Source organism: Protomyctophum bolini (assembly GCF_963924005.1).
Source record: "Protomyctophum bolini genome assembly, chromosome: 9".
In the NCBI taxonomy this organism is placed as follows: Eukaryota; Metazoa; Chordata; class Actinopteri; order Myctophiformes; family Myctophidae; genus Protomyctophum; species Protomyctophum bolini.
The window spans coordinates 12,861,398-12,874,842 of NC_137870.1; the positions used below are offsets into that span (position 1 = coordinate 12,861,398).

The 13,445-nt window shown below is 41.4% G+C and overlaps 1 protein-coding gene across 1 annotated transcript in view; it reads right to left on the reverse strand.

Annotated features, from left to right (window-relative positions):
- sphkap (SPHK1 interactor, AKAP domain containing) overlaps nt 1-13,445 on the reverse strand; it is a gene marked incomplete at its 3' end in the record, with an annotated part of 45,455 nt that overhangs the window by 9,964 nt on the left and 22,046 nt on the right. Inside the window, exons 5-7 of the mRNA XM_080772168.1 lie at nt 12,704-12,844; nt 2,042-2,200; nt 1,499-1,640 (exon numbers count right to left, since the gene is read on the reverse strand). Coding sequence (XP_080628294.1) covers nt 1,499-1,640; nt 2,042-2,200; nt 12,704-12,844 — 442 coding nt within the window. The remainder of the gene's footprint in view (nt 1-1,498; nt 1,641-2,041; nt 2,201-12,703; nt 12,845-13,445) is intronic.

The window sequence follows — 13,445 nt, forward strand, 5'->3', positions numbered from 1 at the left end:
TCAATACAAAAACTGTTACAAGGATGAAAAAAAAAGCACTGAGACTGGTTTACATAATTTCATCCATTTTCAATTCATCATTCATTAATGCTGCAGAGTTTCCCAGCAAACTGTGATTTACTTTCCATCTTGCTTTCCATGGAATTGATTGGGTTAAAGGAGAATAACCAGGATGCGCTTCACAACAGCCAGAAAAAGTAGAGTTTGCAGGCTTTCGTTTGGGGTTTAATTAATTTTTGTGAAGGTTAAGTGCTGTTAGTGTGATTAAATTCAAGCATGGGTTTGGTGTGATTAAGGATAGGGTAAGGATCGGAGTGGGAACTTACATCGATAAAGCTTAATTTGCTTCCACTAAAGCACAATGCTTTAAATGTTAAAGATGGAGTGCTGTGATGTTTATACTTTTTCTGTTTTGTATGTCTCTATGGAGTTAACATAGACCCCCAGGTGTGGTTAGAATATTCAAATATGTCTTCCCTGTGTATTTTTGGTTTCTTCCTGAAAGCTGAAAGCCTTTGAGTAAAAAGGCCCAATCGAAAATACACCATTTTTGTGACATCATAACCCTAACCCCTCCCCTAACCCATCACCCCCTTATCATGCAAAACACAGCTGTGGGCGAGGCTTACGTTCAGGTGGGTGGTGCTAAGGTGAAAACCAGATATACCTAATGAACTGGTGGGTGTGGCCACATAAGAACACAATTTTAACACCTACAAAAAAAATCTTCCTCCTAGTATAATCATGTTTTAGGGGGCGGGGGGGAGTTTGTCACGAAACTTCAGTTGCCAGCAACCTTCATCCCTCATTGTGGGAGAGATTCAGGGTGACACCCACATAGTTATGCTGAGCTGACCTTGGCATCCGATCCGATAGCTCTAATGTGCTGTGGTGCAAAAAATAAACCAACGATAACACCGCTGTGATGCAGTGAAGACACAGCCGCACGTTCCAGTGGCTCCATGTCTCCTGAACAAGCAGCTTTACTCCAACCCCCCATGGGGGAGTAAAGAGCATTTGCTTATCCATGATGGTCTAATTATAAATATTAAATTGACTCAAAAGGGAGAGAAACCTTGGTGATATTGGATCTTATTTTGTGTGTGAGATTAATTATAGATTTACCGGTGGCTCCTCTGGATCATAGTGCTAGTACAAACCTCCGGTGGGGAATTCTGCACTAATCTGATTTAACGTTATACTACTTTTGAGTTAGACATACGCTGGTGCACACGGATACTGTACGTGTATTGTATCATACGATAGGGAAACCTTTCTGTTTTGTTTTGCGATTTGTTTTTGTTTCATCATTGATGTGAGCAAAAGCATAGCCTACATGAAGCATGAATGGATAGACACATTTTATTTTTTTTATATTCTGGGAGACACTTACAATTACAGTTCCTTACAGTACCAACTGTAGTCTGTATATCTCTTTCAATTGGTCCATATTTATGATAATAATAAATGATTGATTGATTGATTGATTAAATCGTACCGTTTCTGTAGTCGTCCTCCTCGCTGTCCTCGTCAGCCAGGTGTTCCAAGGCCGTCTGGAAGTCTTCCTCTATGGAGGAGACGGAGCGCCTGGTGTCATCGTCCACTCTGTGGCGCATGGCGGCCGCTCGGCCGTGCTTGGCCTGCTGGGCAGAGACATGCAGACAATGTTAGAGAGGCAGGGGCTGGAATGTGCTGAAAATAGTGGCCCAAAAAGCGCTGCACTGTGACGCGTTGAGAGCTTTTTGGGCCAGAGAGCAATTCTTGGGGTCCACACTCTTTAGCTACTGGAGATGTGGTGTACGACATGGATTTCTAGTTTCTACATAGAGGCCGAATTATTTCAACGCAAAACACTACGTTCAAGTTCGGGAGACTTTGCAATTCTAATGAATGCTGCCTTCGGGTACGGCATGGAAAGGTGAGAATTTACGTCATGATGTACGATGTGCAAGCGTCACTTCACACGGATGTGATTATTATTTACAGATGGGTAAAAGGGCAGGAGCAGAAGCCCCCTTTGATACAGTATGTGTGCACGTGCCTGCTGCTGCTCCTGTGCCCACTGCAGGCCGATCAGGAACTTGTTGATGTCAAAGACGACGCCGCAGGGCTGGGTGGGCTGCCTCCGGCCTGTGCACCGCAACACGCACACATCCGCTCCTCTCCGCTGATGATGATGATGATGATGATGATGGCGGCCCTGAGGGAGAAGAACCGTGGAAATTAGGAGTGTAACGATATAGTAAGTGCAGAGAAAATTAGATTTTAATGTCAAGAATCAAAGTATATCGAAATGTAAACGGCAACATATCGTATCGCTTTGCAATGCAAATAATCGGTAGATAATCGTTTGGCAATGCAAATATAATCGATTGTGTCGATACTCAAGTACTTGTACGTTGTATTTAGCAATTTTAAGAAGAAAAAGGTAATCATTGTGTTTACTTATTTATATCCGTATTCATAAATCTTCCCTTAAAAACCCTGCACTATCCACATGCTAAACAGTTACTGTATCGATTTTAAATCATTGAATCGTATCCCCCATAATGAACCAATAAGTATCGACACGATACAAACATGTATAGTGTAAACATATACCTGTATTATACATGTTCACACAAACACGCACGCACGCACGCACACACGCACACGCACACACACACACACACACACACACACACACACACACACACACACACACACAAAATAAACAAATCTAGGATGATGATATTGATGAACATTGCACTGTAATAAAACTTTCAGAGTTATTTATTAGTGTATCTTGGCTGACCGTTTGTCTTCCGTTTACATATTGATATAAAATCGTTGGTGCCTGGTCGCTGATGCAGGCTAATTGCATGTGCAGCTCCTCAGGCTGTGGGAATTGATTCTCTCTGAGAGGGTGTTTAACAACACTGGGCTGTTCCTAGCGCTTTCATCATTAGTTTCACATTCAATGAGCCTCGACCGGCATGTGTTCACCACTGATATCCACACCAATGATCTGAGTCTGAGAAAATATTGTGTATTCGATTAAACCCCCCCCCCCCCCCCCCACACACACACACACACACACACATTGACACATGCTGGGCCATTAATCTATACTGTTCACACATTTTGTGAAGTGAGATATATAATGCAATATAACACATACAGATGTGCCATTCCAACACCTCTATTTCCCTCTAATTCCTCTACATTTCCTGCATCTAGAAATACTTGTTTTCCCAAGGTTCTTTTCACTGTGTAGCCCTGCTAATTCTTGTTGCTGAAAACAGGTGTCCCTTTTCAAGTCTTTTCACTGTAAAACATTATAATCTGAATAGCATTAACATAACACCTTCGCAAATGCCCTATGTTCTAACAATCCACTGTCTTGCCAATTAGGCTTGCCTAATTGGCAAGTTCTCAAATGTCACATCTGTACTCTAATTGATTGAATAGCTTATAATAAGTATAATGAAAATATTCAAAGAAACTATTTAGCCGCACATTGTCTGTCCATTGTCACTGTTGCCGTTTTGTTGTGTGATGTAAATCACATTTACATTGAAAACCATATAGCCGACCACCGGTTGTAAGAAGAGCCGAGCTTGAACATGAACTAAAAGCCCACTGTTACCATAGGTATTTTTAATTGTATAAGTATAACCATAAAACCTTTATGCCCTCTTCACCATGAAACACAACACTTCCGTCATGACCTTTTGCCGGAAGTTTCTCCTTAGAGACATCCAGGGTTCTATGGAACACACTTGTTTGTCAGCCTGGCATCTGTGTTATGGTTTAGAGGGGGCAAAACCATCCTGTAGCTGCACTGAGATTAACAGGGTGGAGGAGACTTCTCTCCTAACCGCAAGGTCAGCCGGGCCTCCTCAAGACACTACCAGTCCCGAGAACCTCCACCTCACCCCAGAACTTCATGACTTTTTTGTCAACCGTGGCTCCACATGAGCAATTAAGAATGCATACATTACTGTATGTGTAGGAAGGAAATCAAGGTGGGATCTCACATGTGAGCCTGCAAGTCTCATGACACATTCCAACTGTTCAATAATTCAGTAATGAATCCATTTAGTTCCATCATTTTCATTTTACATCGTAATGGTGTGTGAGTGTGTGTGTGTGCCTAGTGGGATTGTGCATGCACAATTTCACGGAAAACACACGATGTGTTCATGTTTTGCGGCATTTTGTTTGAAACCATGCACTCCTGCGAACTTGTCCAAAAAATAGCGGCCTCCTGGTGGTGCTATAAGAGGCAAATGTGAAAACCTTGGGGCAGAGGTTCAGCTGTGGCATTCAGGGAGTGTGTGTGCAGTATGGCTGAGATCAAGCCAACTGTGCCGGAGATTAGCTGTCCACAGACGGACAGACACGTCCACACACGGACACACGGATGGACGGAGTGCAAAACATGCCTTCGCCTTCGGCCTGGTGGAGACAATAACCAAGATAAAAAAATCTACTAAAATATGTTTTCCGCTAGTATTCATACCACAGTGAAACAAACAAGCATCACTGGTGCATGGAAACACAAGTAAGACATAAGTATGTCCAAAACTGTCACTTTTCAGGATTCATATTCAAAAGTATAAAAAGTAGCAGATCTACAAGCTCAAAATGTGTCACTTTGCGCCGCGCCTGGAGAGAAGCAATGGGCAAGCTTGCTCCTTGCTGTATGCTACAGTAGACCTGTCTGGTCCAAACAGATGCCACTGCCAGCTTGACCCCAGCATTGTAGTGCACTGCTGAATTGCAAGTGTCTTGCTCATGCTCAAGGACACTTCGACACTAACTCTGGGGGAGCCCACAGGGTTTGAACTGGTAACCTTGCGGTTGCCATCCAGCCACTCTACCCCTGAGCCGCCACCGCCGCCGCCCCTCCTAATTTGAAAGCTCACAATGCGTCACTATGGGCCACATTGTGAGCTAGCCTTGTAGATTGGCTATTTTCAAATGGCCAAAATGTATAATAATAATATTAATAATAATAATAATTGCACCACAGAACCTTTCTTAGTGGACTAATTTCAGGCGTACCGATCATAGCGATGCACACAATTTGCATGGCCAAGTGCATGATATAGGAAATTTAGATTAAAAAAACTCACTCATTGATTCGTATACCATAATCTGTTTTAATTGACCAAATACTGCTTCTCAGGTCAAACATTGATATGCAATTAAAATTAGATAAATTTTGATTAGTTAATTACAATGCTTCAAATTAATTAGATTAATTTATTTAATCGAGTCCAAGCCCTAAAGTAAATACATTAAATGTATTTTTTTTAAATTATAGGTACTAACATTTTAAAACAATTAATTTAAACGTTGAATCATAGCAGGCTACACTTCAATGCAGCCAGATAACGTCAGTCAGTCATACTGTCATGAAAAATATACAAAAAACGTGTTACTGTGTGTGTGTGTGTGTGTGTGTGTGTGTGTGTGTGTGTGTGTGTGTGTGTGTGTGTGTGTGTGTGTGTGTGTGTGTGTGCGCGCGCGTGTGTGTGTGCGTACGCGCATCTTTGCAGTGGGGGTTCTGAGCGGGGGGGGGGGGGGGGGGTTGGCTTGAGCTGATCTGGGATCCATTAACCTCGCCTCACCAGGCGTTCACGCCACCTTTTGGTCACATGTGGCACCACCACGACCACACACACGGCACACGCCGCTCTAGAGACAGTGTTTGTTACAACAATCCGTTTGTTTTAATATTAAACACCTCGGAATGCAACTTTTATTGACATGTAGGCCTACATGGAGTTAATAAGAGTCTTCAGTGTTTTTACCAGGCCTTAATATCCATCAGTTGACCAAACTCAGGTGAGTGCATTTGCAGGTGTTTGCAGCCTACTGTTAGCTTAGCTCAGTGCTTTTCAACCCCTTTCACATTATTTATTTATTGGGCATTTGAGTCACGGACCACCATTTGATGACATTTAGCCTCTCGACTCAAAACTAGAGAATATTTTTGTTGGATAAGAGTTTGTTTGTCCACACTTACTTTACTCTTGACGGGTCCATTTGGTGCTACAAACGTAATTGTTTCACTCACTCAGACACTGGTCTACTCTGCATGAGGGAAGCAGCAGCACACTTGCAGTTTAGTGTGTTTTAAACGACGTCTGAAGCCAAAGCACTGAAAGCAGACTGTCAAAGGACATTATAAGAACATTAAGCAACTCAAAATTCAAGAAGAACCTCTTTTCACAAGCGGCCAACTAGGTATTTTATATTAGATTAGTATCATTAGTCTTTGATGTTTTGTTTTGATGGACACGTTCACCTGCGCATAGCGCATTTCTGCACGTTTGTATTTCATTTGTTTGTACTGTGATACACTTTGTTTATTATTTTGTCTGGACATATAGTTCTCACGGCATGGATTGAAGTAACAACTCAGGGATAAGAAGAATGCCCGAAATAAATGCCCGTTGTGTGTGATATGAAGCTTTTATTTAGCCTAATACTGGAGTATTTCCGATTTTTCTACTCTATCTCAGGCTATGTTTTGGTTACTCTGTCTGTGTTTGTGTCGCGCTGGCTGTTTGGACATGTTGTGAGCTTGTAGATCTGCCATTTGTATACATTTCATACAAATCGTCCCCCTGGGTCCAGTTGATATAGCTTTATGTGCATTTGGATTGGAGACACACAACATGTCTACGGTGGATTTTTATGAAACAAACGCTTTGGCAGATTGAAATAGGATAATTCAAGCTTGGCCTACAGCTGCAATGTTAGAGTTGCTGGATTGGAAGTGACTGTGCACTGCAGTTATGTTGCATCATGTTTCCTGATAGACCATGTTTAAGTAACAACACACACACAAGAGAAGTAAAAGGGTGTTAATTTGTTGACACTGTGGAAGCTAAATTATTTGTGGGTCACCAAAAAATATATGTAATTGTTCGCCGACCCCCATCTGAAAATATGTTGTTCCAGGAAGGAACCCCCCAGAAGCAAAGATTTGAGTTAAAAACTGAAACTGAAGAATATATATTCAAAGATTTGAGGCACATTTTCACGATTTAAAAAAAAAGACCGTGCCGCGCTATGAGCTTGTAGATCTGCTATTTTTCAATAGCTAAAGTATAACGTAATGCTTAAAACACAAAGGGGTTCCCACCCTCACTAAAATGATACCAAATGGACCGTACAGGTACATTTGGTATCATTTTACACTCAAGAGTTAAATTATTGTAAAACATCTGCATTACTTAATTTACCAGAAGTCCACACAAAAAAGAATGTAGAAGAATTGTTATTTTGATCAATGTCTGCCTGTTCTCTCTCCTAATGGTACCAACATCAATACAGCAAAATCTTATCCAACGACATGAAAATATTCTTTAGTTTTGGGTCTGAGAGGCTAAATGTCATCAAATGTTGGTTCCGTGGCTCAAATGCCCAATACATCAATAATGGGCCTTGATATGAAGAGGGTTGAAAACCACTGATCTAAATGTACTGGAAATTGAAATACTCAAAGTAAAATGCATTTTTTCTTTTTTTTACTGTTGTACTTATGTTTTTCCTTACATAACAACGTCCAAACGTTTGTGTAAATATCGTGCCAGAATGGTATACTCCTGCTTTAAAGGAGTCAATTCAAACACTTCAAAAGAAAATGTCATATGTAGACGAGTAAATCTGTTAACCATGCAGTCAGATGTCAGTGGGAACACTAGGGACCACCATTCTTGATGATGATGAGCGCCCCTCACTTCACACGGTGTTATTTTTGAGTTGTGGAACCACTCCTATAGACGGCTGTGTGTGTGGCTGGGCCCCTGTGTCCGAGCACAAAAATAGCGTTATAGCGTTTGTTCACTACCAAGTGTCACTGTTGCACAGCCAGACACACACAGGCCAGGGAGGAGGGCTTGTACAGTACAGTACAGTACAGTACAGTACAGTACAGTACAGTACAGTACAGTACAGCACCACTCACTTCAGACGGGTCTGATTGTTTTTTTAAATATACTTTTTTTGTTTGTTTTTAAAGGAGAATGATGTCTGGTGCTCTTGTCTGGAACCCTCAGAACAGCGAGGGGGAGAGGTACAGATTTGGCTCCCTGCCTCTCACCGGCCTGTGGACCCGGCAGACCGGTGAGTGTTGTTACAATCATGTTATTACAGTGTTACAATGTCATTAGCGTTACAATGTTATTGCAAGGTTACTACAATGTTACAATGTTAAAAACAGTTTTCGAGGGGAATTTGAGTACGTCCGGTCATTCCTTAAAATTTTGAGGTATTTGCACTTTTGTTTTTCCCCAATATTTTTTACTTTAAAGGTGATATAGGCAAGTTTTCAGCCAAAAATCAACATATTTATCTATCTATATTTGTGGCCTTATTCCCTCTATCTTCCCCTATATTTTGATGCTGAGCTGCTGCCCTGTAGACATACACTCTCCCTTTGTCTCCCTCTATGTGTTTGTATCTGTTTATATCCACTGTTGTTTATGTCGCGGGACGGAAGCGTCGTGTTGGGAGGAGGGTCTGTGTGGGGGGTGACGCGGAGTCTTAGCCAATTGCAGCGCTGTCGACCCAGCAGTATTATAATGAAAACGCAATGCGATTTCATTGCAACTTGCAATGAAATCGCATTGGTGAAACTAAGATATGGGGATAATATTATACTTGCAATTTGCAAGTATAATATTATCCCCATATCTTAGTTTCACCATTGTTCATGTGAAATAGTATGTTTATGATGTAATATGTAAGCCTGTTGAAATTATGAGAATCGCTATGTATAGCGCATGGTTTGGTGGTCCGGCCGGCTTGAAGCTTGCATTCAACCCGTGCTCGCCAACGGTGACAAGCCGTCGCTGATCATCATAGCGATGAATAACCGTGGACAAAGTAGTTCACATGAACGATGCTGTAGTGGCTGGGGCATTTGAGGGGCAATATGTTTTATATGCACGATTACAAATGAAAGATAATTGAATTGAGAGCCAGTGAGTCTGCTCCACTACTTCCTACTTCCTCATTTGCGGGACTCGTCGTGTCAGTCTTGTGATATTGGGATTACGCTACAGTTACCCTTAAAAAAACATGTCAACTCAATGTCATTGTTGTAACTATGATATCGATAATTTTTTAATGTCATATTTAGCCATACGAGCGCAATATCCATAGCGTCCCTCCCAGCAGCAACAACAACCCCATAGCCTGAAGTGACCTGGCTCAGCCAATAGAATGACGGGGGGAGGGGGGTGGAGCTAGATTTTAATTTGTTTGGAAACACTCGATCAATTCTGTGTACAAACACTGGAAACTTGCCTATATCACCTTTAAAACATTAGTTACTAGTTACTTTGTAGATTTATTACAAAACATACATTAACCACTTAGACCTGAGGACTATTATACAAATGCCTTCTACATCCTGACAGTCTTCTGAAAAGCCCATGTTTCTATGTCAGTCGTTCTCAAACATTTTCATGTCAAGGACCCCCAAAAATAATAAAATATATGTAATTGGCCCCCGACCCCCATCTGAAAATATGTCCGTCCCCCCCCCCCCCGGAAGCAAAGATTTGAGTTAAAAATATTTGCTCTGAAAGAATATACATTCAAAGATTTGTGCCACATTTTCACGATTTTTCAAAAATAGCAGATGTAAATAGAAAAATAACCACCGCTCATCTGCTGAAAAAGACTTAAGGGAGGTGCTGGAGCCACAAAGGTAGTATAAGAAAAAATAAAGGGAAGCTCTGCACACTCAGATCTGCGCATAATCAGATTTATTAGCAAGCTTTCGGTCTACTGACCTTCTTCAGGCAAAAATAGCAGATGTACAAGCTCGTAGCGCTATATATATATATATATATATATATATATATATATTAATTACACACAGACCTGGGATGACGTCACCTAGCGTCGACGTCCATATATATACGGACTTGAAAGGGGAAAAAAGAGTTGTCATAACATTTTGTAAAAAAACAAAAAAAATATTTAGCCCCATGTTCGAATGCCCCCTGTCAAAAATAGCTAAAATCGCTAAAACAAAAGAAAGCGGCAAATTAAAATAAACATTCTTTTACTTTCTCTAATAACAACCTAAAACATGAACCTTGGTTGAAAAAAACTAAAGTTGTCCTTCAAGTCAGAAATGAGAGATTGTTTTTTTTTGTAGCTATAGCATTGCAGTGGCAATACCTTGCACTGTGAGCTTGTAGATTTGCTATTTTCAAAAACTTTGCCTTTCTGATGTAATTAACAATTTGGCTAATGTTTGATCATTTTTGGTATAGTTGGTTGTTTTAGACGCAGCAATGGTCAAGTAGGCCGGTGGTCAACGGGCACGTACAAGTGTAGTCATTTCTAACACTTTTACATATTATCTTTTCTTTTTTTTGGTTTATTTATTTTTAAAGGAAAATGATGCCTGCTGCCCTTGATGTCTGGAATCCTCCTTGGGAATGCCGGGGGTAGGGTCGAGACTCGAGGGTCTCCCCGGCCGGTCAACGATAGTGGGCGCGCTATGTTGTCTGGAATCCCCAAATGTACCTCTGAAGCCTGGGTACATTGAGGTACATTAGGCCCGTCACAAGTATTAATAAATTATTTAAATTACAATCTGTTTTTGATTGGCCCAACGTGTAAATTGAAATGTGGGCCCGACGTTGACTACGTTAAATCTATGAGCTGGACGACGCTGGATCTATGGTCAGCTATAGTGTAGTTCTCCCCGGGGTATGGGTTGAATCTGGGATAATCGGGCATAATGGGCAGGCGGGTCGTGCAGGAACTGGGTTGTGCAGGAACCGGGTCGTACCCAGCACTCCCTCGTGTGACCCCCGCCCAGTGTGCTCGGCTACCCGGCCTCCCGTACCTCGGTTTTCAGTCTAGTTTTCTCTCCTCTCTAGTTTTCGGTTTCAGCTGTTCGACTTCACATCTCTTCAAAGTACCAACTGTTGAATATCTTGTGTTTCCTTCCCGCCAGGGTGGCCAAATGTTTTCCCTATCTTGTACTTTCCTTCCCGCCAGGTTGGCCAAATGTTGTAGTTTCTGTTTGATTAACCCCCTTTTGTAGTACTTTCCAGGTGGCAAACGTTGAATTTGTGTCACTCTTCTAGTGACATAAATTAACAGATATGAAGTAGTGCAGCTCCGTACCGTATTACCCTACATAGCTATTAAGACGTTGTGGTGGTGTGGATGTTAATGCACGCGTGCATGCGTGACTGTGTGCGTGTGTTTCATTCAATGAAACAATTGGCAAATTTAATAACCACTGTATCGCTCCCAGTTCACTTTGCAGCACTTTATGAGCACGAAAAAATTAAAGCCATTTTCTTAGTTTATGTCTGAGGAGTTTTCCTTAAGGTATTTGTGGAGTCAGTCTTCCGGTTTTCAATTGTATAAAGACAAAATCATGGCTAGTCTGTTATGATTCAAATTGAGAGTGTAGGCCTTAAGGACTTTTCTTTTTTTTTAATCATCAAATTAACTTGCCGTGGGAGGTCGGCAAGACACACAGGCAACTGTGATTTGGACCTGTAAATTATAAAACAAAAACTAAGGCACTGGTTGTGGTACTTCTGGTTTACCAGAACGGGGTTCAACTCTCTGCGGTGCCCTGCTCAATTTGTTGTTATACATGGCTAAATCTTGAAAATGTGCCTCAAATCTTTGAATATATATTATTACAGAGTGAACATTTTAACTTAAATCCTTTGCTTCTGCAAGTTCTGGGGAGGTCCCTGGAACAACATATTTTCAGATGGGGGGTGGAGGCATATTACATATAATTTTTGGGGTCCTTGACATGAAATATTGAGCACTGCAATGAATGATACAGAGAAAAATAGGGTTTTACAGGAAAATGTCAGGATTTTGAAGACATTTAAAATTCAGGCCTAAATGGGTTAATACTTTTTATTGGTTAAATATCTATAGAAACACACTTACCGTACCGTACCTCTCCACATGACGTCATGTCCCCAAAATGCCAAACACAGGCAGGCAGAGAAGAACCCCTCCGCTCCGCACCAAGGCCTCCACCCACCTATGCCTCCCGAAATAAGCAGTTTGCTGCATGCCTCATGCCAATCTGGTTGCCTCAAAATAGTTTATTTTGTAATATCAAAAGGGGGGCTCAGGGTGCCAAAAAACGAATAAGATTTGTAAAAAAAAATAATTACATGCTAGTTGAAATAGTTATTGTACCACCTTTATTTCATTGTGTACCGTATAGCAAACCTGTAAGTCTGGATGTATCTATTCGGTTGAGGCTTTGGATTGATTAATTTAGTTATTTATTTACAAATCGCATGTGCAATTGATTATAAAAGCACACAGCAGTCAAAAGGATAAACAAAGCCCAAGTCAAGAGCTTATTTCGGTTGTAGTCCTTTAGTGTCACTAAAGTGGTGTGTTTTGATCAGCTTTCAGGAAGTACAAAGAATTCACAGGGAAGACATATTCTAGTAACCACACCACACCTGGGGGCCTATTAGAGTAATGTCAACTCCATAGACACGTACAAAACAGAAAAGGTACAAAGATCATGGCGCTCCATCTTTAATGTGTCAGTGTGTACTGTGTACCACTTGGAGCCAACTCATGCAAACACAGAAGTGAAATGGATGAATTGTACGAAGCACTGAAACTCACTCATCTTGAGTGTGGGTGTGTGGGTGAGTGACAGGTGAAGCTCACTCACCTGAGTGTGGGTGTGTGCGTGAGTCTGACTGCTGTCTGGGGCCTTGAGGCTACCAAGCAAAAGGATCTCATTTTCCTTGGGTTGGTGCACACTCAGTGACTCCATCAACTTTGGCAAGTCTGGAGAAACCTGAGCCAGCTTCTGTAAAGAGAAGAGCATAAGTAGGTCGGGAGAGGCTTATTGTCGGTATCAGCCGCTAACACCTGGGAGTCTGTCCCTGTTAGATGCACTATTGTACGACAGACAGACAGACCTATTATTTCTGCTTCATCAAATAGAGACGACAATATACATATGATATGAATCTCGCACCGGAAGTGACATGTAGACAAAGCAGTGAATTGAGCAAGCTGGACCAGCTCATAACAAACATTATTTATGCACCATTGAGACCTGTGTCATATAATCGGTTCAGGCACATGAAAGAAGACGTATCACAGTTTGCTTTCTAATCACTTGCTTTTCGATGTGCACAGAGTGCACAGTACATCATTTTATTTGGTGATTTAAGGTATCGTTTCTGTTCCGGGGTCTCATGAACTTTGGCTGCCAGACAGGAAAAGGCGGGAAGTCTCGCGATACTTGTTCAGAAACATACTTTTTGCTCTTTAGATACCTCTATAAAATTACAGTGTACACATCGAAAAGCAACACAGCAGACAATGTGTTATTAATTGGTCTTCTGTTATTTGCCAGAAGTGATTACCTTACAAAAGATCTCAGTCATTCATAAATAATGTTT